This window comes from Durio zibethinus, chromosome 10 (genome assembly GCF_047325235.1).
Source record: "Durio zibethinus cultivar Kanyao isolate XHJ-2024 chromosome 10, ASM4732523v1, whole genome shotgun sequence".
In the NCBI taxonomy this organism is placed as follows: domain Eukaryota; kingdom Viridiplantae; phylum Streptophyta; class Magnoliopsida; order Malvales; family Malvaceae; genus Durio; species Durio zibethinus.
In genome coordinates this window covers 28,316,532-28,340,487 of record NC_143171.1, presented here as the reverse complement: position 1 = coordinate 28,340,487, position 23,956 = coordinate 28,316,532, and the positions used below count along the sequence as shown (strand labels likewise).

General features: G+C 33.2%; 4 protein-coding genes and 2 pseudogenes across 5 annotated transcripts; 2 read left to right on the top strand and 4 right to left on the bottom strand.

Moving 5' to 3' along the window:
- Positions 1 to 21: 21 nt before the first annotated feature.
- Positions 22 to 3,278, bottom strand: LOC111293094 (plant/protein). 2 transcript variants are annotated; one of them, XM_022885820.2, is made up of 8 exons: positions 3,034 to 3,278; positions 2,898 to 2,938; positions 2,321 to 2,378; positions 1,735 to 1,828; positions 987 to 1,071; positions 846 to 911; positions 540 to 649; positions 22 to 340 (listed from the first exon to the last, which is right to left on the bottom strand). In XM_022885820.2, exons 1-8 carry the CDS (start codon positions 3,125 to 3,127, stop codon positions 319 to 321), a joined length of 570 nt encoding a protein of 189 aa, XP_022741555.1. In that variant the 5' UTR covers positions 3,128 to 3,278; the 3' UTR covers positions 22 to 318. The 2 variants fall into 2 exon arrangements, with proteins under 2 accessions (XP_022741555.1, XP_022741556.1); XM_022885821.2 differs by lacking the exon at positions 22 to 340 and having other exon boundaries at positions 536 to 649.
- Positions 3,279 to 3,308: 30 nt separating this feature from the next.
- On the bottom strand, positions 3,309 to 4,500 carry LOC111293093 (ribonucleoside-diphosphate reductase small chain-like). Its single transcript, XM_022885819.2, has one exon. It carries the CDS (start codon positions 4,372 to 4,374, stop codon positions 3,385 to 3,387), a length of 990 nt encoding a protein of 329 aa, XP_022741554.1. The 5' UTR covers positions 4,375 to 4,500; the 3' UTR covers positions 3,309 to 3,384.
- Positions 4,501 to 4,639: 139 nt separating this feature from the next.
- LOC111292929 (B3 domain-containing transcription factor VRN1-like) lies at positions 4,640 to 13,537 on the top strand (annotated as a pseudogene).
- Positions 13,538 to 14,837: 1,300 nt separating this feature from the next.
- LOC149516650 (putative fasciclin-like arabinogalactan protein 20) lies at positions 14,838 to 16,427 on the top strand (annotated as a pseudogene).
- Positions 16,428 to 16,507: 80 nt separating this feature from the next.
- LOC111292950 (DHBP synthase RibB-like alpha/beta domain-containing protein) lies at positions 16,508 to 19,935 on the bottom strand. Its single transcript, XM_022885612.2, has 9 exons — positions 19,589 to 19,935; positions 19,393 to 19,508; positions 19,056 to 19,109; positions 18,929 to 18,953; positions 18,679 to 18,801; positions 18,117 to 18,283; positions 17,910 to 17,979; positions 17,346 to 17,444; positions 16,508 to 16,994 (listed from the first exon to the last, which is right to left on the bottom strand). Exons 1-9 carry the CDS (start codon positions 19,790 to 19,792, stop codon positions 16,911 to 16,913), a joined length of 942 nt encoding a protein of 313 aa, XP_022741347.2. The 5' UTR covers positions 19,793 to 19,935; the 3' UTR covers positions 16,508 to 16,910.
- A 252-nt stretch (positions 19,936 to 20,187) lies between these two features.
- Positions 20,188 to 23,568, bottom strand: LOC111292922 (mitochondrial import receptor subunit TOM20-like). The gene is made up of 6 exons (XM_022885560.2): positions 23,297 to 23,568; positions 23,124 to 23,202; positions 22,870 to 23,039; positions 22,710 to 22,757; positions 21,890 to 21,985; positions 20,188 to 20,735 (listed from the first exon to the last, which is right to left on the bottom strand). Exons 1-6 carry the CDS (start codon positions 23,390 to 23,392, stop codon positions 20,598 to 20,600), a joined length of 627 nt encoding a protein of 208 aa, XP_022741295.1. The 5' UTR covers positions 23,393 to 23,568; the 3' UTR covers positions 20,188 to 20,597.
- Positions 23,569 to 23,956: the final 388 nt, after the last annotated feature.

Here is a 23,956-nt window from a genome sequence, read left to right as displayed (position 1 = left end):
AGAAAACTCGTTCCATACATGTAGGCTTTTTAAAGGGTATGTTATCTTTTAATATTCAATCTAAAATACCAGTAAAATTCAAACTATTTATAAGCCAGTTCCACAATCAGTTTTTGTTTAAAAATGTAAAGAAATGAGTTAACTAATACAGCGATAAAACGCTTAATTCTGAACAACACAGCAAAGGCATCTTTGTACCACGAAATTTCACCAACTGTTCTTGCTGGAGACATGTAGATTATGTTTAAGAGAGCTTGCTGGGAATGGCAATGGACTAAGTAGTTGAAGATCCACCAAATCAGGGTATCACAGGAAGCATTACATTGGATTCTTCATCGCTCTGTCAACCCAATTGACCAAGACATCAATAGAGAAAAGAGGAAAAAAGACTTGGCTAGACATATTTGATACTAAAAGACAAAGATAATAGTCTGAAAGCTAACAATCATTTTGCACACAAACCACTGACACATACCATTAATTCATATATAACATGCTATGAGTGAAGCTAGACAACAGTAAATCAAGTATCAACTTACCTTGGCCTGAATAAAGGAGACACCCTCCTTCGAACAATCTCTTGAATCTGTTCTGATGACAAAACTGATGCCTCACTGTCAAAATTAGCATCTTCCATCTGATGGTGTAACTGCATGGAAACAAGTCATAAATGACCACTCAATTTTATTACTTTCTAAGGTTAAAGTCTTATAACACTCTAAATTTCAAAATAAAAGAATCTCTTACTCCCGAGTTTGGTTAATTTAGCAAAAAAAGTCATCCATGTGCTTGAAGGTCCAAATCTCTAGGTTATATAGGCCAAGAATAAGAACACAGGCACCTACCTTCTCAAGGATTGCAGATTGGTCATCCAGGTGAAATTTGCGCATGTACTTTAGCATCTCCAGTTGCTGCAAAATTATTCATCTTTAGGACTTGAGCAACACTGATTTTCAAGCTTTAACCAAATTTCAGAGGGTTGCTACCTGTTCCTGTAGTTTTTGTTGACTATGAAGCTTTTCAGCAAATTCCTCAGGCCCGAGCTCAGCTTCATCACAGGCTACCTCTTCACTGTTATTTCACAGAATCTAGATATCAAATCCCATACGCCAAGAACTTATAACTCTGTGACGAAGGAAATTTCCACTTTACATATAAAGAAACATACTAGCGATACAAACATCAGAAAACAGCAGGTAAGTTTAATTTCCTTTGCTAAACCTAAACCAAACTATACTAAAATATAAATGAATCAACCATGTCGAAGGTTTCTTATATATTACAATGATTGCAAACTTCATACAATCTAAAATATACTAAACCTAAACCAAAACCAAAGTACTAAACCAAACTATACTAAAATATAAATGAATCAACCATGTTTGAGGTTTCTTATATATTAAAATGATTGCAGGCTTCATACTAATCCCTTGTAGAAACACAAGAAGAACTTATGTGTGAGCAAAGGCATAAAGCCTCAACAAAGTTGTTCACATATCTGAATTCTGAAGTAGTGAGTGGAACATCCGAATCTTGTCTCACTTGCAGATCCAAGAAGAATGATTGTGGATTGTTCAAACAATTATGATAGTTCATGCAATGTTTTCACTTTTCAAAACATCAAGTGCAACTAAAGCCAAGTCATAACTTCAAAACTGTTAATTTGCACACGCGCATTCATGCATGCATCCACAAAATCACAGACCAAGAGAGAAAGAGAGAGAGAGAGATTACTTCGCAACAAATCTATAATAGCGAATCAGCAAATCCTGATCATTCTCATAAGTCATATTCACCTTCCCCAGGCATGCAAGACCTAAACTTGGATCTGTAGCAGTGAAATGAAATTGCATAAAACACTATCAAAAGCTAGGACAAAAACAGATCTATCATTTTGCTAATTACTGGATTCAGCTCTTGTAGACTGATATTACAGCTTCGCAACAAAACCATGTTAGATTCTCAAATTGACATAGAGAGGGAACCCTCGATATATTAACAAAAACAAGGTAATATCACTTTACTATGCCCTGAAACCCACTCTCTGTTTTAAAAGAAATATTTGAGGAAAGTCCACCTGTAAATTAATCTTTGGATTAGGATCAAGAAACACGCTTGCAGGATGGAGCAAATAAATAGGTTAGTCACTAGAATCTGATGTGATGACCATTAGTCAAATGAAATTTAAACCATTGAGCACCAAAACCTACTCTCTATTCACAGAAAAAATAAAGATAAAGATGGATTAAATTTAACAAAAGTAGGATCATATAAGATTAACAATAGTCAAATCAGATTTTGTGAAATCGAACAAACTTACCAACCCCCATCTCCAAAAATATCTCTTCCTGAATTGCAGTAGTGACAGCAACAGGTTCCTAGTGATGGATTTACAAATTTTCAAACAGGTAGTTAGCACACTCAAAATAATCAACATCATCCCCATAACATGAATTTTTTTGGGTAAGACAGTTAATATCATGTCTGAATCATGAAGTCTTACTTTCGTGTCCACAAGTACAACTAAAATGGAAGTGCCCAATGGATTAAGTCTGTAACATGCATTTGATATTTGCAGATTAACAAATTTTCTCTCGAACCTATTTCCTTCCATAACTACACAAACTACAACACTCTAAGCATATTTAGTATAATCGGAAATCAATTTCAAGATTTAACAGGAACTTATTTAAACCGACATAATGAACACAAATTTTAACAAAATACGAAGCCATTTCCATACTCACAAATGAAGCAGACTCAAGTGGAAATCTATGTATCCAAGGTGAACTCTCAAACCCTATCCCAAATTATCCAAGCTTAGTAGCAAATTACAAAAAGAAAACTAAATTGGCATTCAAAACAAAGTTAAAATTTCAATCAAGGAGGAAATTAACCTGCTTGTCATTCACAGCTTCTACAATCCTCCTCTTGACATCTGCCAAAACAAGTGCCACTAACCATAAGTGAAAAAAAAAAAAAGTAAAGTGAAGAAAGGGAAATGAGGGAAAAAAAAAAGAACATGAAAGGCACCAGGCTGGGAAATCAGAACAGAAAATCGATCAAATAGATAAACCAACTGTTCCCTTGATAATAACCCATATTTCTGCAACTGGGTATTCGCCATTGATCAACAAAATTCAAGAAACCGATGCCAATTAAAGAAAATAAAGCCCTCTCAAAATAGAGGCCAAAAGAATCAGCCTTATCCTCTACACATTCAAATCCAAGCGATGCAATTACAAAATTACCCTCATTTAATGTCTTGCAGAAAGCAGAATATTAAAGTTTATAACTTTTTTAATTCATTTATCAAAAAAAGACATTTTTAAAATAAAATAAAAACAAAATACAAAGCCAACCAAATACAATAAAAAAAAAATCCTAAAAATCTTCATCCATCTTGAATTCATGGGTTCCACCATTTCCATTCAAACTAGACATGACCGCCGCTTTCTGGTACTCTCCAACTCTTTTCTCGAAGAAATTGGTTTTCCCTTGCAATGAAATTAGTTCCATCCAATCAAAAGGATTAGCCACATTGTACATCTTCCCGTACCCTAAAGCTCCCAACAACCGATCTGCGACGAACTCAATGTACTGACTCATCAACTCGCCATTCATCCCAACCAACGCGCACGGCAGAGCGTCGCATACAAACTCCCTCTCTATATCCACCGCATCCCTCACTATGCCCCTCACACGCTCTTCACTCAGCTTTGACCGGAGGAGAGAGTACAGCAAGCAAGCGAAATCGCAGTGGAGACCTTCATCTCGTGAGATTAACTCGTTTGAGAAAGTTAACCCAGGCATTAACCCGCGCTTTTTTAACCAAAATATCGCGCAGAAACTTCCAGAGAAAAAAATGCCTTCCACGCAAGCAAAAGCGATTATCCGTTCACCGAAAGTTTCACCGCCATCGATCCATTTCAAAGCCCAATCGGCTTTTTTAGCCACACACGGCACCGTTTCAATGGCGTGGAAGAGCCGATTTTTTTCGGTGGAATCTTTGATGTAAGTTTCGAGGAGGAGACTGTACATCTCGGAGTGGATATTCTCGATGGCTATTTGGAATCCATAAAAAGCACGAGCCTCGGCGATTTGGACCTCTTTCATGAACCGAACGGCGAGATTTTCGAGGACGATGCCATCGGAGGCGGCGAAGAAGGCGAGGACGTGAGTGATGAAGTGGCGTTCGTCGGAGGTAAGAGTTTCCCAGTGGCGGAGATCGGAAGAGAGATCGACTTCCTCGGCAGTCCAAAAGGAGGCTTCAGCTTTCTTGTACATTTCCCATATTTGTGGGAATTGGATCGGGAACATGCAGAAGCGGTCTGGGTTAGAAGCTAGCAGTGGCTCCTCCGGAATTGAAGGCATTTTGGAAGGGCTATTAGGGAAATTAACAGATTTTAGGGTTCTTGAAGAAAGGGTTTTTTCTTATGAAGAAAATGGAGGAGCAGAGAGAGGAGATTTATAGGCGAAGGAGAGCGCGGGACTTTGAAATAATTTGGGGAAAAAACTTGCGGGGGAATTTTTGTATTTTTTAAAATATAGCAACGTGTCTTATTCCTATTGGATAATGGGAAATTTGAAGGAGCGGATAACGGTCGGCGTACAAGGGAAGCTTGGAGGGATATATTATTGGCGCCGTTTAATAGTTTGATTTTTTTTTTGTGTCTTTTAATATTTTTAAAGTTCAAAAGTTTGAATTAAATGCGAAAATAATGAGGTTGCAAAGTTTCGTTAAAAATTAAAAAACAATAGCGGTTCACATCACACGTGTTACTTCCGTTAGTCCATGCAGTCCTCACGTGGGCTTCGCACGCGTGGAGCATGTGTCTCTCAAATACGAAACATCTTGACGTGTCTAATGAAACCAACTCGAGCCACACTCCTCAGAAACGGCTGAGCCTGACTCTTCATGTGCCTTTCTCTATATTATTTGTCTTCCAGGAAAAGTGGTCTGCAAAAGGTACGGCTATGGCTTCCAACAGTGGGCAGCGAGACCATGACACCCGCTTCTTTACGTCCAAAACACCTCACTTTTTCAAGGTACTTCTCAAGGATGCTATTCAGCATGGAAAACTGGTGAGTGGAGTAATCTTATTTAGTTTTCTCCATCCTAAACCATGGTTTTCGATTTTATTTTAAAGTCTGTTTTGTCCCATGAATGTCTTGTTTCTTAATCTTTAAGATCCCTGTCTGTTTTTGTTTACGTCGAGTTTCAAGTTACAGGAATTTAAATAACGATAGTGTAATATTTGTCGTATTTTTAAATATAACAAAAATAATTACGATCATTACGATCATCACGATCATAAATTTTTTTTTACACAATTTATTATAAAATATAATAATTATAATTATAATTATAAAAACTTTTATTCAATCATTTTAAAAATAGTTTATGACACTATATTTTTTATTTTTTTTAAAAATTATTCATAATTTTATTTAGATTATAAAAAGCATTCATATTTGATTTATCGATAAAATTTTTCTTGACCAAATTCATATTCAATATTAATTCTAGACAAATCAAATATTAACAAAACATAATATGTTAAATACCAAGCATTTAACTTAATAAAATTACAAACTTAAAAATATAATAATTTCAAATTTCATTAACTACAATTATTGATATATATTTCAAAATTTATCACATGATAAAATAACGAGGAGGATCAGATTCTTTATCTTCACTTTGAGAGCCAAGTTGACTTTATCTTCATCTTTGAGGCCTTTGTTCTTGATACATTTGAGTTGGAAGATATATTTGAGGATGATACATTTGTGGTGGATGATACATTTGTGGTAACTGATACATTTGAGGTGGAAGATATATTTGAGGAGGTGAAAGATATATTTGAGGTGGATAATAATCATATGGAGGTGGATAATCATGAAGAGGTCAAAAATTAAGTTGTTCTGGTGGATAGTAATGTCTTTGAGTACTAGCAGATGATTCATTATATTCAAAGTTACTAGAATTTAGTCTCCTACCTGAAGATGAAGAACCTTTAGAAATATCATAGTGGTGTTTCTCCGCTTTTTCTTTTGATCGAGCTGTACATGCACTTTAACCCTTACTAGATTCAGCAAATGGATTTCTTTCGTATTCTACCATATTAATGAAAAGTCCATCAATAGCAGCAAGCTCAAATTCTCCTTCAAGTGGGCTGTAAGGTCGATTTGCATCATATTATCACCAAAATTCGCACCATCACCATCTCCATCACCATCATCATCTGGACTTAAACCACCATCATCATCACTATGACTTGGTGTTGGACTTGAACTTGAATGAGAACATTCATTTTTTAAGATTGACGTGATCGTTCAATATTCATTTCATTATCAGGATATCTACAGGCAACCAATCAGAGTTTTGACCATTTAATAGAAGATTTTCTTTCTCATGTAGCTATTCTGTTAGTGGATCATCATCTTCAAAAATATGGTCAAGGCTAATAGGATTAAAACTATTATTTATTTCATCAATGCTCATTCTTTTCTGATGTCTCATCCTCAACCTCATGTTATAATAGGTATATACAAGTTTCTGGAGTCTTTCAAACTTCAATCTGTTTCTTGCTTTGGTGTGAATATAATTAAATGTGCTCCAATTACGTTCACAAATTAATGCAAATGTTGTTTGACTAAGCACTTTGATTGTTAGTTTTTGTAATTCATGAACACAAGTGTCATATATTATCCACCACTCAACTGTATAAAATTATTTAAATTAAATTTCAATGGGTTATACAATAAAATAATATAAATAAATTATAATTATTTTAATTACTATTTACTTGGATTCGTTTGCTTTCAAACTCTTTGTACTTGTAAATTATCAAATGTTTCATGCTTGTCTCGAAATAATAACAACTACATCAATTAAAAATACAATAATAAATGAATAAATAAAAAATAATTTATTTTTAATACATAAAATAAATGTTAAAGTTATAAAATAGTATTAAATACTAACCTGATTAATAATTTTGATTTGAGTATCTATCGAAGGTTCTAATCTTTCAATAACTGCTTTTATACCTTCTAATGTTTCTTTAAATACATTTGTATAATGTTTCACTCCAAATTGAAATTGTGGATCTAGATAGTAACCTAAACATAATTTATAACATATTATATTAAAGTAATAAAAAATAAATATATAAGCAATTTAAGTATAAAAAATAAACATATTTTTTAAATACCCTCTATATTTTTGGTTTACTTATTAGCTGAATGTAAGTCAGAGTGTATGAAACTCCATCTATTGTCAATTATCTTTTTATATTCAGCAGAATATTGACAAGTTTGCTGAATTGCTTGTTTAGCTCTATCCATATTCTCGTAAATAAAGCACATTGTTGGTTTTTCATCACCATCCATAAGGCGCAACACCTTTACCAAAGGCTCGTAAACTTCTATTATATCGCTTGCTTTTTTCCAAAAATCTTTTCTCAAAATGATTTTTTTAGCTTCATAAGCAGGTCTTGATTTTTGTTGTCCCCATTTTGAATCTTTAAATTCTTGTATATTCATCAATAAATTTTTAGAGTAATATATTTTAAATTAATATTTTAAAACAATGATATCATAAAAAGATGCTAGATTAAATAGTTGTACTAATTACTAAGTACTAACCTTTAAATTGAACATCTCTCTCAAACTTTGCTTTTGCTTCATTATTTCTTTTAATTGTATGAAATGAGTGGCAAATCAGATAAAAGCAATACGAAGTATTTGCTTCCCTTGTGTATATTTCTTCATCAAATTAACAGTCCAAATGTGATTGTATATAAAATAAGTCACTTTCTTTGCATCATCCAAAACTTTTGCCACATTTTTTTTCTTCTCAATATCTTCAAGGCACAAGTCCAAACAATGAGCTGAACTTGTTGTCCAATACAAATGTTTTCTCTTCTCCATTAGTCTTTTTTCTACGGCCTTAAGTGCTGCCTCATTATCAGTGACTATTTGAACAATGTATTTTTCTCTAATTTCTTCCACAACTTCATCTAATAACCTGTAGTAAAAGTTTACATCTCTACTACGAACACTTGAGACATCTATAGATTTTCAAAAAATTATCCATTTATTACAGTAAACAAGAAAATTAATGATATGCATTTGATTCAAACTATTGGTCCAACCATCACACATCAAAGTGAAACTCAATTTATTCCAATAAGCTTTTAATCCATTAACTCATTTATGAACTTGTTGATACTCAGACTTTAAATACACATCTGAGACCTCATAAGGTGTTGAAAATCTTACATGTTGGCCAACTTCTGCTGCCACAAAAATCAAATTATGCAACCATGGAGAATTTGCTAATTGAAAAGGAAGTCAATCATATATAAAAAATTTTGATACTGATTCACCCATTTTTCTTCTTAATGTCTTTATAAATGAATCACTTACTTTTGGTTGTCTTGAACTTTTACTTCTAACCAATTCAGGAATAGCTCCCCTTAATGAAAATTCAGACTCATTTGGAGTTGATTTTCTTGTAGTTTCTTCAAAATATTTAGCAACTAAACCATGAGAGCTTCGTCATTCTTCATATATGTTACTCCAACTACTAGTTTTTTGTCTGAATTCTTGTCTTTTGTGACACTCATCTTGTGATTGGATGCTATCTCGCACGGCTTGTCTAGTAGTGATGTCTTCATCAATAAATCCTTCATAATCATCTTCTCATCTTAACTGTGATAAAAATTTATTTTTTTTCCTTTTGTTGTCAGTTTTTTTTTATTTGTTTTCTTGAAGGAGTTTCATCATACTTTCTCTTACTATACTTATTAATAATATAGTTTAAAAAAAAAAAGAAAATTAGTTGTACATGCTTATGTAATTTTATAATTTTTATTAAGAAATTAACAATAATATTTTCAAATGAATTAAAAAAACATAACATACTAGTAACGTTGGGGCATGGTGTAACATTGCTAGTTTTATGAGCAATGTGTTCTTTGAAACATGTTATTACTTCTTTTACAATTTTACCATAAAGTTTACATGAAACATTTCCTCTTGTATTTGGCACAAGTGTTTCAAAATACCAACCTATATCATCACTTAGCGCTCCCTCTACTCCTTTTCTCGGGAACTCTTTATATGGTGGCATACTTACTATTTTGTATAAAAACAAAATAAACTTATATTTAGAAAATATTAATATTACTTATTATATCATTAAAAATTGATTTTACGCTAAATTTTTTAATTTTTAGTTTTAAATCTTAAGAATATTATTAAATAACTTAATTTTTTTGATACACTAATTGATATTAATTTTTTTATCACAAATAACTTCAAATAATTATATAATAAATACAATCTTAAATAATTACACAAAAATAATAAGAATTAATCTAATATCAAAAGAATTGACAACAATATAAATATCAAAACAACAAAAAAATTATTAAATTTCATATACAAAATTATAAATTAATATCTAACACAATCAAAATATAATATTTAATTTTAATTAATTTTCGTCTAACTTATATAAAAAATTTATCAATAATTTTTATCTACAATCTCTATGTATATCATATTAAATTATTAATTTTTTAATTTTTTTTAATTATAAATCTTCAATCCTTCTAATTAGATTTTATCTAAAAAAATTTCAAAAATTAAAAGTTTTCAAACTTATATTTTAATAAAATTTTCAAACCTATATTTTTTATTTTTTAGTTTTTAATCTTAATAAGAGTAATAGATCATAAAATGCTAAATTTATTAAGTAACTTAATTTTTTTGATACACTAATTGATATAAATTATTTTTATCACAAACAACTTTTAATAATTATATAATAAACATAATCTTCAATAATTACACAAAAATAACAAGAATTAATCTAATATCAAAAGAATTGACAATAATATAAATACCAAAACAACAAAAAAAATATTAAAATTCAAATACAAAATTATAAATTAATATATAACACAATCAAAATATAATATTTAATTTTAATTATTTTTCATCTAACTTATACAAAAAAATTTATCAAAAATTTTCATTTAAAATCTCTATATATTATATTAAATTATTAATCTCTTTTTTTTTTAATTATAAATTTTTAAAACCACTAATTAAATTTTATCTAAAATATTTTTAAAAATTAATTATAAAATTAAATAAAAAAAATTCAATCACACCCTCCAAACACCCCCACCATACCTAATCCCTCCCCACCCCCATCTAATCCCTCTCTATTTTTCCCCCAACATCCCACCACACCCAATCCCTTCCCACCTTCCCCCTACGCCCCACTACACCCAATCCCTCCCCACCCCATCCAATATCTCCCCACGTGCCTAATATCCCAAATTTATTTAATTTTTTCTAGCAAACGGTAAACCCTTATAGAAACACTAATACTCTATTTTGTTCATCTTCTTCTTCGTGCTGCCTTCCTTCGCTTTCTAGAATTTTCATCTTATCTCTTTTTTTTTTTTTTTCATCTCTCATTTTTCCTTGTATCCCTTTATCACTATCACTTGCTAACTTACCTAGTATCTACGGATTCTTCATTCGTCTTTTAAACTCTCACAACAAATCATTTTATAGAAATTTTACAAAAAAAAAGATAATTTAACTTTTCTTTATTACCTTATTTGATCTTAAATGTTGATTGAAAATTTGAGGTTGATTTGAATTTGAATACCGAAAATACCGATTGAATGGTTGAAACTTGAAATAATTGATCTGTTTTATAGCTCGTTTTTAAATTTATTTTGATGATAAAGATCTGAGATTGTGAGCTTTATTTTTTGCTTTGGCTTTTACTTTTACTTTTGCAGGTTTATCGTTTTATTCTGCAGACTTAAAATTTTATTTTTTTTCTTGAACTATTAGATCCGTGAGTAGAAAAACAGAATAGCAGTAATAACGGTCCGTAATTGCCGCTATTACCCGTTACGCCGTTATTTTACGACCGTTACTCTCTGTTTTTACTGTGAATGAATTTCTCAATCGCTTTTTATCTAATAACGGTGGCGGAGGGTGACGCTGCCACAATTTTGCGGCTGCTATTTCGCTATTAAACTGTTATTTGAATCCCTGTCGAGTTGATGGATAAAATCCAAAAATCACATGGGAGAGAAAAAGAGTGGTTAAGGGGATAAAGGCAAAGGCATGAAGTGTTCTTTACACTTGCACTACGAGCTTAAGTGAGAAGTTGGCTATAGGAGATCAAAAAGAGAGTAAAAATGAAGAGAAGGTAGAAGAAAGTAAGATTATTAGATGGTACATAAATGGTCTTATTTATAAATGACACATAAATGGTCTTACTTGTAAATGAAAGGTAAGGGGTTATAATTCGGTGACATGACCAAATTGACCTGATATTATATATCAAGTCAACTTAAAAGTTAGAAAATATTTTTGATTGGTTGCTGATTCTCTCTAAGGAGAGAAAAAATTATTTTACTCTTTAGATCCAAAAATGCTCCTAACAGTTTTCTTTCTGCCAATTTAGGGTTAATGTTCTTTTCCTGTTGTCATTTTTTGGTTTATGTTTTTGCTTCTTGCATTAAAAACTCTCAACACAAATCCATAAACTCTGTCTGGTTTGGCCCATGCAAGGAATAATTATCATATAAGCTTTTGGTTAGGGTCCTATTTATTAACTCTGTGTGTTTGCCTCATTGCCTGATTTGTACCCGAAGTTTTGTATCTTATAAGATGGAATTCCAACAGCCTTTCTGGGTGATAATCGGTGTCTGTAATCTTTGACAGAAGAATAATGAGCCCAAATGTTCAATTCCTTCATTGGTGATCAATCATACTAATCAATATTCCTTTAACCTGCCATATATTGGAAAACAATGGTTGGACGGTCATTTAATTAAAAAAAAAAAGAATCAAATGTGACTTTACTCCTATATCAATTTATGTTGAAGCATGCGTAGTTACATACCAATTTGACACAAGTTTGTTTTCGTGTACTCTGATATCAGTTTATGTAGATGCATGCCTGGTTGCTTACCAGTTCAATACAAGTTTGTTTTCTTCCCTACATGTGTTAATTCGAGGTTTCATGCAGAAAATTCCTGCACTGTTTGCGATAAAATATGGAAATGGAATTTCAAGTCCAGTATTTCTTAAGGTCCCAAGTGGAGTAATCTGGCAAGTAGAATTGAGAAAGTCTAATTCTGAGATTTTGCTGCAGCGTGGCTGGAAAGAATTTGTAGAGCATCACTCTCTAGAGTTACTAGACTTTGTGGTTTTTAGATATGAAGGGAATTGTCTTTTCAATGTAGTCATATTTTAGAAGGGTGCTTCAGAGATAGAATACCCAATAAGTAGCAATCAGGCTGAAAATCACAATTTTAATGAACAATCTCAAGGGACAGAAGCAACAGAAGATGATGATGATACCACTGTTGAAATCTTGGATGACAAGCCACCAAGCAGGAAAAGAAGGGAAAAATCACCATTACCATGTCCTCAGCCAAGTAAGAAGATGAGAATCCATTCAAATATTACTAGAACCGAAAGCAATGCAAAGTTACACAATTTAGCCTCAAAATCTAATGGCACCAAAGTTAGTAACAATAGATTCAAAGTTTCCAAGGGAAATGGCATACTCAAGGATTTAGTGGTATGGACATTTCCTTTACTTTCCATTTTTAGTTTTCTGTATTTTATTATTTCTTTTGGTTCAATGCTAGAAACTCAAGTTCCTTTTTTATTTGTTTCTTAATTCTGTAGATTTCAGCTCGAGGATCCAATGCGACTAGGAAAAGTAATGGAGATGAATGCTAGTCAGAAACACAAACATAGAAGGATGCACAAGACAATGGGAGGCAAGGAGAAAGCTGAACCTTTTCAAAGTGCTAGTTCTTTCAAGTCCCAAAATCCATTTTTTATGGCAGTCATGCAACCATCATTTCTTCCTGATAGATACAGAATGGTAAGCTTTCAATTAAAACCTGCTAGACCTAAACCATAGTAAATGTTTTGACTCAAGTTTGCATTTAAAATATATTCTCGGGGCAGAAGTTGGCAGATACTAGCAGTATTATACAAATTTTCCCATTCTTTTTTTGAAACAACATTTTATGTTTCTTGTTTTTCCTTGCAGGGTATACCACTGATCTTTGCCTGGCAATATTTGTTGAAGAAGCATGGCAAAGTCCTTTGTGTTATTGATGGGAAATCTTGGAGTATGGAATATAATAAAGAAAAAAATCCTAAACCAAGACTCTGCAATGGTTGGAAGGAGTTCTCACATGATAACAAGTTGGATGTTGGGGATGTCTGTGTTTTTGAGCTGCTCAAGATCACTGAAATCACATTTAATGTAGTTGTTTTTCGCAGTGAAGTTGCAGACTCTTGCCAATCACTAGGTGTGTACATATTTGTTACAAGTTAATTCTCCATTCCTCCTCTCACATATATAGACGCTCAAATCCTTTTTGAGACCATCAGAGGAATAGAGTTTGCCAACCATGCACTAACAGTTGAGACTCAGAAAAAACTTGGCAATTGATCATTAATCTTCAAGCTATGCACAAAATCGTTGATTAATAGACAAATAAGTTATCTTGTGAACTCCATAGAGTTATGGATTATGTGATTGAGTACCATTTCTGAATTCTGCAAAAGAGATTGCAGGAAAGTGAAGTGACAAGTGATGACAGTATCAGAAACATAGCAGGAACTGGCTAGTTTGATTAATCATCTAAATAGTAAATACACCTAATCCTTTTTTCTATGTTAATCCCATTCAATCTATTTATGGATGCATTCTTAATTCCTCAGTTCTTTTGAGTCATATAATGGAAATGTCGCTAGTCTGGTGAAATCGAAGAAAAGCTCGGTAACTACTTATAGAAACAAAAGTACAGGTGCAATTTCCAGCCTTCATGACAAACTTGTAGCTCAAAAATCTAAACTCCCTCTAGGTAAAATAAAAGTTTAACTTCCCACATCCTTCAGTTTTTTATAAAACAGTGGTAAATCTTTTATGTATTATTTTTGTGCAGACAATTTTGACCAAGTGAGACATTAGAAAACTGCTGGTTCACAGTGTACTCAAGGGGCTTCATCTCTTAGAACTCTTGGTGTCTTTGAAGCTTCCAGTAATTTTGCCCCAAAGGATCCAAGTTGCAAAGTTATTGTGTGATCATGTTACTTGACCCATGGCAGTTTGGTATGGTTACGAACTATTTATGCATATATCTTCTCACTATTCTTCTTCTATTTTGTGATAATGCAGACATAAAGTTCAGCATTTATGCTTATACTGTTCAGGAAAGGAAATCTATGCGTGATTTTCTCAGTATTATTTTCTCTTATATGATTAAAGCCATCAAGGCTGAATTAAACATTGATACTAATCAGGTATTTACTGTTTGCAGAATTTGCCAGTTGGGTTTTCCAGGAGATATATAATGCCAAAAACTAGGATGGTAACCCTTCAAGTTGTAGAAAGATCATGGCCTGTGAAGTTAAAATGCTATCATTCGAGATCTTTTTTAACAGTTGGTTGGACTGTATTTGCAAAGGAAAACTCTCTGCAAAAGGATGACACATGTGTCTTTGAGATGATTAATAGGAGTGATGTTGTGCTGAGAGTTTCCTTCCTTAAACATGCAGGTTAAATGGTGCTTTGCACTGTATTTCAGTAGTTACATAATCAGATATATTTATGAAAGACTGAATCTGCTTTTGAATGGATTTCTTAGGCTGACATTTATCATTTAGTGCATATTGTTTCTCCTCCATTGAATGAATGGCTAGGATAAGTTAAGACTTTCTTCAAAACGACATCCTTCTTACCTAAGGTAGACAAAGAAATGAATCCATGTTGGAATCATGACCCTGATATTTTCTCATTTCAATCATCTCAAGGTGAGACAAAAAGCGATCAGCAAGCCAATCGGGTTGAATCCATTGTCTGCATCCTGTTAATTTAAAATGTCAAATCATCAGATATTGTGTTTCATTCACACACAAGAGAACATAAAACTGACCTTTTCAATGACCAAATATGTTAAATTAGGTCAATGTTAAAGTAAGGTAGATGTCATATTCTATGTTCTTGATTCTTAAGTTCTAGGCAAAAGGGACTGCAAGGGGAAAGGTTAAAAATATTGCATTTTAACAAACTCGAAGGAAATTCTAAGAGAATCTATAAACACTAATTTAACAAACAGTTTTTGGAGAGATAAACTTCAACAAAACAGCCCAATAAAATATTAGTACCATGAAAATACAATCTGACATCTGCTTAATCCCCTAGGAAAGCCTAAAATGTATATATAAAGAGTCTCAGGCAACTGAAATACCCCATATATAAATATATAAAGTAGTGCAAACCCTTGCATTGATACAGCTTGATTATGCATGACAGCAATGCAAGGTAAACTTTTGTAAAGAAAACAAGATATGGAGATCCAAAACCCTGTCGAAAAAGTTCTTGAAACATATTAATAAGTCCGTCTTCTTTGACAGATCCTCGTGCAGCCTAGCGAAGAAATCATCAAATTCGAGATTGGTCACTGAAGTCCAACTGTTCTTCCATCTTCTTGAAAAGATGCTAGTCTTGACTCCATCTTTGGTTGGAAGAAAAGATAGTTCGTGCCATGTGGCTTAGAATATCGTCAGTTAATGCACTGATCCGATCATCTTCCTCAAGTTTATGACGTTTAGAATCAGAGGATGATAATGTTGCAGCCATAAGAAAAAGCTAGAGCTTAGGGTTTCTCAAAAGATTAATAGTGTCAGGGGAGTCTCCATTTCTGATAGTGTCAGGGGATCTCCATTAATAGTGTCTTGATCCAAAAATCAACAATTTTCGTTGATGGGGCGCTGATAATATATGGAACAGATGACTTCTTTGATCCATCTTTTGAGATCCTTTCTTGTTTGTCTGTTGCTCCAAGTCCTAGTTTGAGTACTGAAAATGATGCTGATTCATCATTGGTGTACCAAGAGGCAACTGCCAACTGGTTTTGATGTTGATCTTCATGATCAGGCTTCAAATTTGTTGATGTCCAGGGGTAATACAAAGATGGCCACGTTTCTTGGTATCCAAATAGGAGGGTTCAGTCCTCGGACAAGGTTGACGATCTTTGCGCCAGTTAAGGAAGCAATATAAGCAGGCCTGAAAGTTGTTTGCGGTTATTCAGGTATGTATGTTCGGGCGACATGTTGTTACTAGGTTGCTTCCATGGAATGATTTGCCTGGGCTCAATGATGGAACAATTTTGTGTTCTTTCTCAAAAGGGTTTATGATCAATCTGACCAAATCAGGTGATATCATTACACTTAATGATGCTCAACTGATCTTTCCTGATATGTATAATGGCAATTGGCTCACTGTGCATCGCCTAATTCGGTTGATAGTGCCATATAAACTTCTGTTTGTAGCTGTCAAATATTAGCTCCAGAGTACTTGATTGTATGATTCATGTTTGTGGCTGATAGTAGTAATATAGTTGTATTAGCAACAAGGCACAGAGTGTTTTGAGTTTAAATTATGTAACTGTTGGATTAAGACTTGTATTTCTGTTGACATTCAAGGAAACTGAATGTTGAATTGAGGCAATGGTTCAGAAATATTATGGTAGCTTTTTTGAAACTAGAGATTTTCAATTACAATATGCTTACTTAACCGCATTAAACAATGGCCAATGAGTGCAACTTTCATTAGCCTTAAACCAGTTTTGCCTAGGCATGGTGTTTAATACAAAATGGTTAATGAAAAAGTTGAAGACCAATACAAATACACCTTTGCTTGACCTTATTTACAAAAGATACACATTTCTGTACTACAACAATCGAGAAAGCAGAGAACCACTGATCCGACCTTGAATCCAAATGAACCATGGTCCTCGTTTCCTGTAAGTCTACGAGAAGCAAGACTCCTACGTGGCTGATGGGATGAGTTCATCTGCGTAGTAAGCAGATTCATTATCGTCTTCTGCAACCATCCAGTGTAATTTGGGTCCCTGAGCATCATACATTTAACAAATGAGAGAAGTCATGTGTGCATGCCTATTTGTTGAGAATATTGCACAATTAATTTCTTCTTTCCTCTAAAATTAATAAGAGTGTTGCATCCCTTCAATTATCGCAAGTTTACAGGTAAAAGTCTAAGATACCAAGCAAAGCTCCAGTAATAGCTAACTAGACCAAAGTGGGAAAAAGAACTACATGTGTTTGATAAAAGATAGATTTCTTAGGTTATAGGAGGATGACAAGTGTTCCACCACATTGTTTTTATTTGTTTCTTGAATACTGAGTCATACCATATTTACACAAAGCAATTACGCAAAGCATAATATTATGTATATACTTACCTTTCCTAGCCGTACAATTTTTGGAGAAGCCCCAGTCATATCAACGACAGTAGATGGATCAGCCACTCTTATGCCACCGTCAGCAACAAAATCAAGACCCTAAAGTGGAATAAAAAACAGCTCAAACGTGAGAAACAAAAAAAAAAAAAAAGACTTCTAACAGGACTACTGGAAGCTCCAAATATAACTCTAATTATCTGTTTTCCTTTCAAACCAAAAGATTTGGAGGATAAAATGTTGAGTGTAGTCACAAAATGTAATGAGCCGATAAGGCCTAAGCAACAAGTGCTATTAAGCCATCATTATTACAGGGATGCATTTAGAACAAAAAATATATCTAATTAATTCACTCCATTTTGTTTCACTTCTCCAAATTATATTTACATCACATGTGAACTTCAGATGAGCAATAAAAAGTGAAATATTCTAGGTGATTCATTAAAGAGTGACCCAAGACAGATGACTTGTTTCCAAGCATGATTTGTGTGGAAAGTAATAGCTACTACCATAGCTCAAGGTGAAATTATAACCTTGAAAGATAAATTGAACCATACAAACTCGTACCTCTGGTCCATATATATCAGCTATCACAACTGGATCTATCATCCACTCATTTTCTTTAGGGCACTTGACACTAGCAAAAAAGGAACAGACATTAAGTATAAATCATAAAGAAGATCAGGAATACAAAAACAGAAGCTAGATATTTATTTTAGTTTATTATATCCACTACGAAAAGAGCAGTTCCATTAGTGTTAACGAAAAACCAACCTTGTGGATATCAAAGGTGCATCCATCTTTTCTAAAATTGCTTGACATATGGCATCATCAGGCATGCGAACACCTACATTTTTCCTTTTAGCACATTTTGCTGTTGTAGTACCATACCTCACACAATGTTTTGGCAATTCTTTGCTTGCAGTTAAGATGAAAGTATACTGTTTCCAGAGAAGTTTCGTTGTAAGTTAAAAATATTTTCTGAAAAAATTGTGGAACCTATTGCTCATACAAACATTCCACTTCATGACACTGGAATCTGATACGCAGACATGCAAGGGAAGCTGACTTAGCCAAAAACGTTATATGGTCATAAAAGTTCATCAATTTTAACTTTAAAGGTTCTGTTTGGAATTACACTATGGTGCCTTCATTCATTACCCAACCATTGGAATTAGGAAGATCATAAATATTAAAGTAATGGACCCTATTCCTACCATCATATTATCAACAAATAACAATGCGTTGCTTATATTCTAGCTCTGTAACACCACTAATGGTTACTTCAGGTTTCTTCCCCTAATGATAATAACAATAAGACAAAGAGCGTTCTTACAGGCCCAGGCAAGCAATGCTTAACAGCTCGAAAAATATTCGCATGACCTTGGCCATCACCCGAAGGGAACCCCGTCGTATAAGTGTCAATGTCTCGAAAAGAGCGGCATAAGATACTAAGGGGCTGCAAAAACAGTAAATAGACATGAAAGAGCACAAAAATTAGGTGAAAGGAAAAATTGATAAGCTTGTTATGGTTTGACAACATGCACCCAAAAGCATATATATGAAAATAGATTAAGTCATTGTACCTTGGAAGGTTCAATATTTTTAATTCTGCAAATAGGAGAACATACAACAACTTTTATTAGCTAAGATTGAATTTTAAAAAATGTTTAAACCTATAAAATTGGGACAAAAAGGACAATTGCTATCTACCTACGAAGACGTTCAATGGCTGAATGGCTTTTCAAATGACAAACTATCGCATACCTATATATCAACAAAAAGGAAACATTAAATTTGAATTAAGAATTTCAAAGGAAATTGTAAGGCCTCGTTTGGTCCTTTCTTTAACCAATCACATTTTACTAGTTGCTATCATACCTAAAATACTTAAATTGTTTGAGTAAAAATAAAATGATGCAATTTTTTTCCTATTAAAAGGGAAAAAAAAAACTAAAATTTGAAGTTCCAATTATACTTTTGCCATCCAAACACGGTTTTTGCTTTTATTAAAATAAAAAATAAAAAAAGTAATTGTTTTAGTTCTTACATGGTATCAGTAGGAATAACACCAACAGCTCCTTGTTTTAAAAGTTCAATTACAGGTTCAAGTTTCCAGCTTTCTGTTCCTGATGGATCAGCTTCCACGTAAACCAAATCATCCTCCTGCCAATTTCATTTTCTTGTTTTTTTTCAATTAATTTTTCAGATATTACTAGTATTATTAAATGGGAAAGAAATTAGACCTTGGAGAAGCGAGGAGCAGAGTATTTGAGACGCTTCGGATTCCTTTTAGCGGCCATAGCTAAGACACGAAGCCGACTGAGTTTAGCACAGTCGAACCCAACACGGCTCGGGTACGGCGCCACACGCGGAGACGCAGTTGCGAAAGAGTGCCGAAAGGAGAGCGAGTGAGTGGATTCGATACCGTGTAGTTTCGTTCCCGCCATTTATGAAGCTCGAATTCTATAGTATTATCTTGAACTTGGATGAGCTTCTTGAAAAGCAGTGGAAGAAAGAGAGAGCAGCCGTTTTTTATTTTACATTTTAGAGATCACCCAAGCGAAAGCTAGGAAGAAGAAGAAGGAAGAAACTTCCAGCTCTTTTTTCAATTTGTTTATTTATGGGCTTAAAAATGGGCCCATCTTCATTTTGCAAGACCTGGGCTTGGAGCAGCCCGTAGGATAAAAAAATATTACAGATGCTAATATTATTTCTTCAAAAATGATTATACAAATTGATTAAATTAAAATTTGAATTCAAAATCGAATATTTTTATATTTTGATTTTTTGAAAAAATTGGACAGATGGGTGGAAGTGTAATAAAAATAAAAAACATATAACAGAAAACAAAAATACCTATAAATCGGAACCCTAATTGATTGGCAAAACAAAATAATCAACAAGTTTAAGATGATGTTTCAAAGTTAATTGACACCCAACCGTCCTCCATATAAACCAACTGTACTTCAAATGGCTAGTGTTGAAGCAATGGCCCAAAAGTACAGCGTTGACATGGCGCATTTCTAAGCTTAGGAGAAAAATCATAGTTTAACACAGAAATGACTTTTTTTTTTCACTTATTTTATCATTGGTTCATTGATATGGCAGCACTAACTAGAACAAAAAAATAACTAACAAAACATACAATTCTCAATTTTTCTCCCAATGTCTCTACTCAGAAGCCTCAAGGCTGTTTGAATCCCCCCAAGGAAATGTGGATGTAGGAGCATTGCATTGAATGCACCCCTCAGCTTAACGCGGCGGTGGTGGTGGGGAAGGTGGCATTTGAGATTTTGCAAACCCAACCCATGCAACAATGCCGACAGCAAGGATTATCCATCCGAATATGTCGTATTTGAGATCACTACTTTTCTTGTTCCTTGTAGCAGTCTGCAAGAAGCAAAACGCAAAATTTTAAGTAAAATAAAGCCCAATTCATGCAGTACAAAGTCATAAAAAAATGAGCATGTCCTTCAAAAAAACACATTATGCGAATAAGCATTTCAAATGAAATAGAGAATAGTGACATGATTTAAACAATCACACGTACAATCCAAGACCTAGGACTAAAGAATATCCCAGGATATTCATTCCCAGCCCAATAATCCCCGTATTCATCATAACAGAAGTATTTCATGGGAAATGGAGAAAATCCAGCAGCTCGTATCATTGTCCCACATAAGTGAGCTACATCAATCCTCTCCATCACACTCAATCAACATTTACGTTATGATGTCAATGCCTATCTTACTACGTACATGAATGTGAACTTTTGCATGATTTTACCTTTCTGCATTCCTTCAAAACGTAAAGACTCATTCGCACAAAAACATCCTAGTTCGACATTATTAATGAACTATCTAAAGCAATCTCTGATTTGTCATCTGCTGCTGCAACATTCCTTATTTCAGTCATGCTTATATTAGAGACATGTAGTTTTCTAACTGTCTGATACATAGTATCATAAAGCATGACTGGTCCTTTGGACATTGTCTAAAAAATCTCTTATGACTTGGTACCAGACGTTATCTCCATGACATTTTTCTCTCAACTTACGCTAATCCTATGACTAATCAATTACCACTTTGCTCAAGTTCTCCTTTACAAATCAAGCCCAAATGTCAAAAATAACCACTCACCTCCTCACACTCAGATCTCTAAAGAAAGATAAATAATATAGCACAAGATTGTGGTTTTAGACACCATCTAACTACGCTATATAAATCAAACCTCTCACAACAAGATTTCCATAATAAAACATAGAAGTCATAAGCTGGACCCCTCCCTAAGGGGCTTGCACATGATGCATGTCACCTAACTTAACCATAATACGTCAGCAATACATCGAACATTTGATGTTGTTTCACTTAAGCTATAAAACAAATTTAAATGTCTATCAACAAGAAAAGGAAAAAAAAAAGCAGAACTAACAACCGTTATCCTTTATAATGACTATGAACAGTGCAAAAATCATTTATCTATTATGCAGCACAGGACAACAGAAGCCATATAGAGATAAAAGGGGAAGAAATTAAGAGGATTACCTTTGTTGAACTGGAAGAAGTAGAAGTAGAAGGTCCAGCACCAAGCATCTGTTGACCTAAACCATGCTTATGGATTTCCTGGTGTAATTCTGGAGCCTGTGGAAAAAAGAAAGGATACTTTCAATATAGGAATAATTAAACACATTCAGATGAATCAAAGGTAAGGAGGATCACAAAGAACAAAAGACATGAGGGTCAGTTTGAACTTGACACCTCCTTCTAGTCTCTGGATTTAGGAGTGAAACCTTTAACTGATTGACTTTAGATAAGGTAGAAAATATGTTCCTTTTCTTACTTCTTCTTTTTCCTAAGATAGTCATTTTTGTATGCCCTTGTGATGCTTTTATTACCACAAATCTCAAATTTTATTCATTCTAAATTTTAGCAGTTTGTAAGAGATATGACAAACAAAACCTAGATTGCCATTACTCTACTATAAAACAACAGTACCGAGCTACATCCATATGCATCTCAAATTCACAGCATTGGGCATCCAGGGCAAAAAGGAAAACACAAACATTAACAGAAATCACTTAATGAAAGCTCTATGCACCCGAATGAGCAAGTTAATAACAGGTAGAAAAGCAACCAGAAAGGCAAATTTGAAGTCCAAAAAAACCTTACGCAATTTTTATAAACTAATCCACATTTAAAATCTCAAAAAGATCCATTTTCAATTCATCTAATGTCATGAAATAGAATCAATATGCTCGTATCAAAATCAAACAAGGTCCATCCCACACTTTCACAACTAAACACAATATGTTGAAGTAAGCATTACCCAAGAATAAACCAATATAAAGCAAAGAGAGACAAGTACCTTAGCAGATATTTCTAAAGATTTGAGATAAACTTCATTGCTTGGGTCCTACAAATACACATAACAAAGCTACCATATTAAAAAGAGCATTCAAGCAGTTATATACAGATACATCAAAAAGCTGTTGCAGCCAATTGTTAGCAAAACAAAATCAAATCACCTCCTCAACTGCTTGCTGGAAATACTGAGCAGCCTTTTCGAAATATGGCCTGGCCTCGTCCTCCTTGCTAGTTAGAAATGCAAAAGAAGTCTGAGCATTTCCCAAACACCATAAAGCATCATGCTTTTTAGGGTTAATGGACAAAGCCTCCTCAAGCTTCGAAATAGCATCTATTATTAAGAACAAAAAATAAAAAGCAAGAAAGTCAAAATTAAACCTAAATCAGTAATTCAATAATTAATATATATGAGGACCTTGAATCATTTGCTGGGAGTCTGGAACATTTTGAAACTGAGACAACTCTAGTAAAGCGCCGGCCCATCTGGTCAAGTTCTGCGAACAAAAAAATTAAAAAAAAATTAGCCAAAAAATCGATTTTAATTGAAAAAAAATAGAGAAAATAGATCTCTAAGGAAGGAGAAACAACATCGGCATCGAGAGGATTGGAAGCGTAAGTAGCTTCGGAAATTTTACGAGCTTGCTCGAAAAAGAGCAGCCTATCGAGTTCGTTCGACATTTCCATGGCTGCTCCTTTTAAACTTTTCTATAGGTTTTGGTACGGACCGAAACAGAAGAATCTATGAGCGTATCTCCGTGTGTTTCAAAAGTGACCTAAAGAAAAAATAAACGACAATGGCTTCGCAGTAGCGACCTCTTTAGCAAACGCTAAAAAATAACGATTCCTATCGGATGAAATTTGATTTTTTAGGTCGTGTATAAAATTAATGAAATTTAAAAATTTAATTTAAATTTGAATTAAATTTTTATATAATTTAATTCGAACTTAATTAAATTTTATCAATTTAGTTTCATTCATGATTTTTATTGATTTAATTTGACTATTTATTTTTAAATTTTAAATTTTGTCTTTTTAAAATATTATTTTAATATAAATTTAAATATATTTAAATAAATTTAAATATAAAATAAGTATTTTTATTTTATAAAAATTTAAAATATATAATTTAATTTAATTTAATTTTTTAAAATTTTTAACTTCTTAATCCAAACCTAACATATATATATATATATATATATATATATATATACTCGTGTGTCCGAATTAATTTAAATTGAATATTTAAAA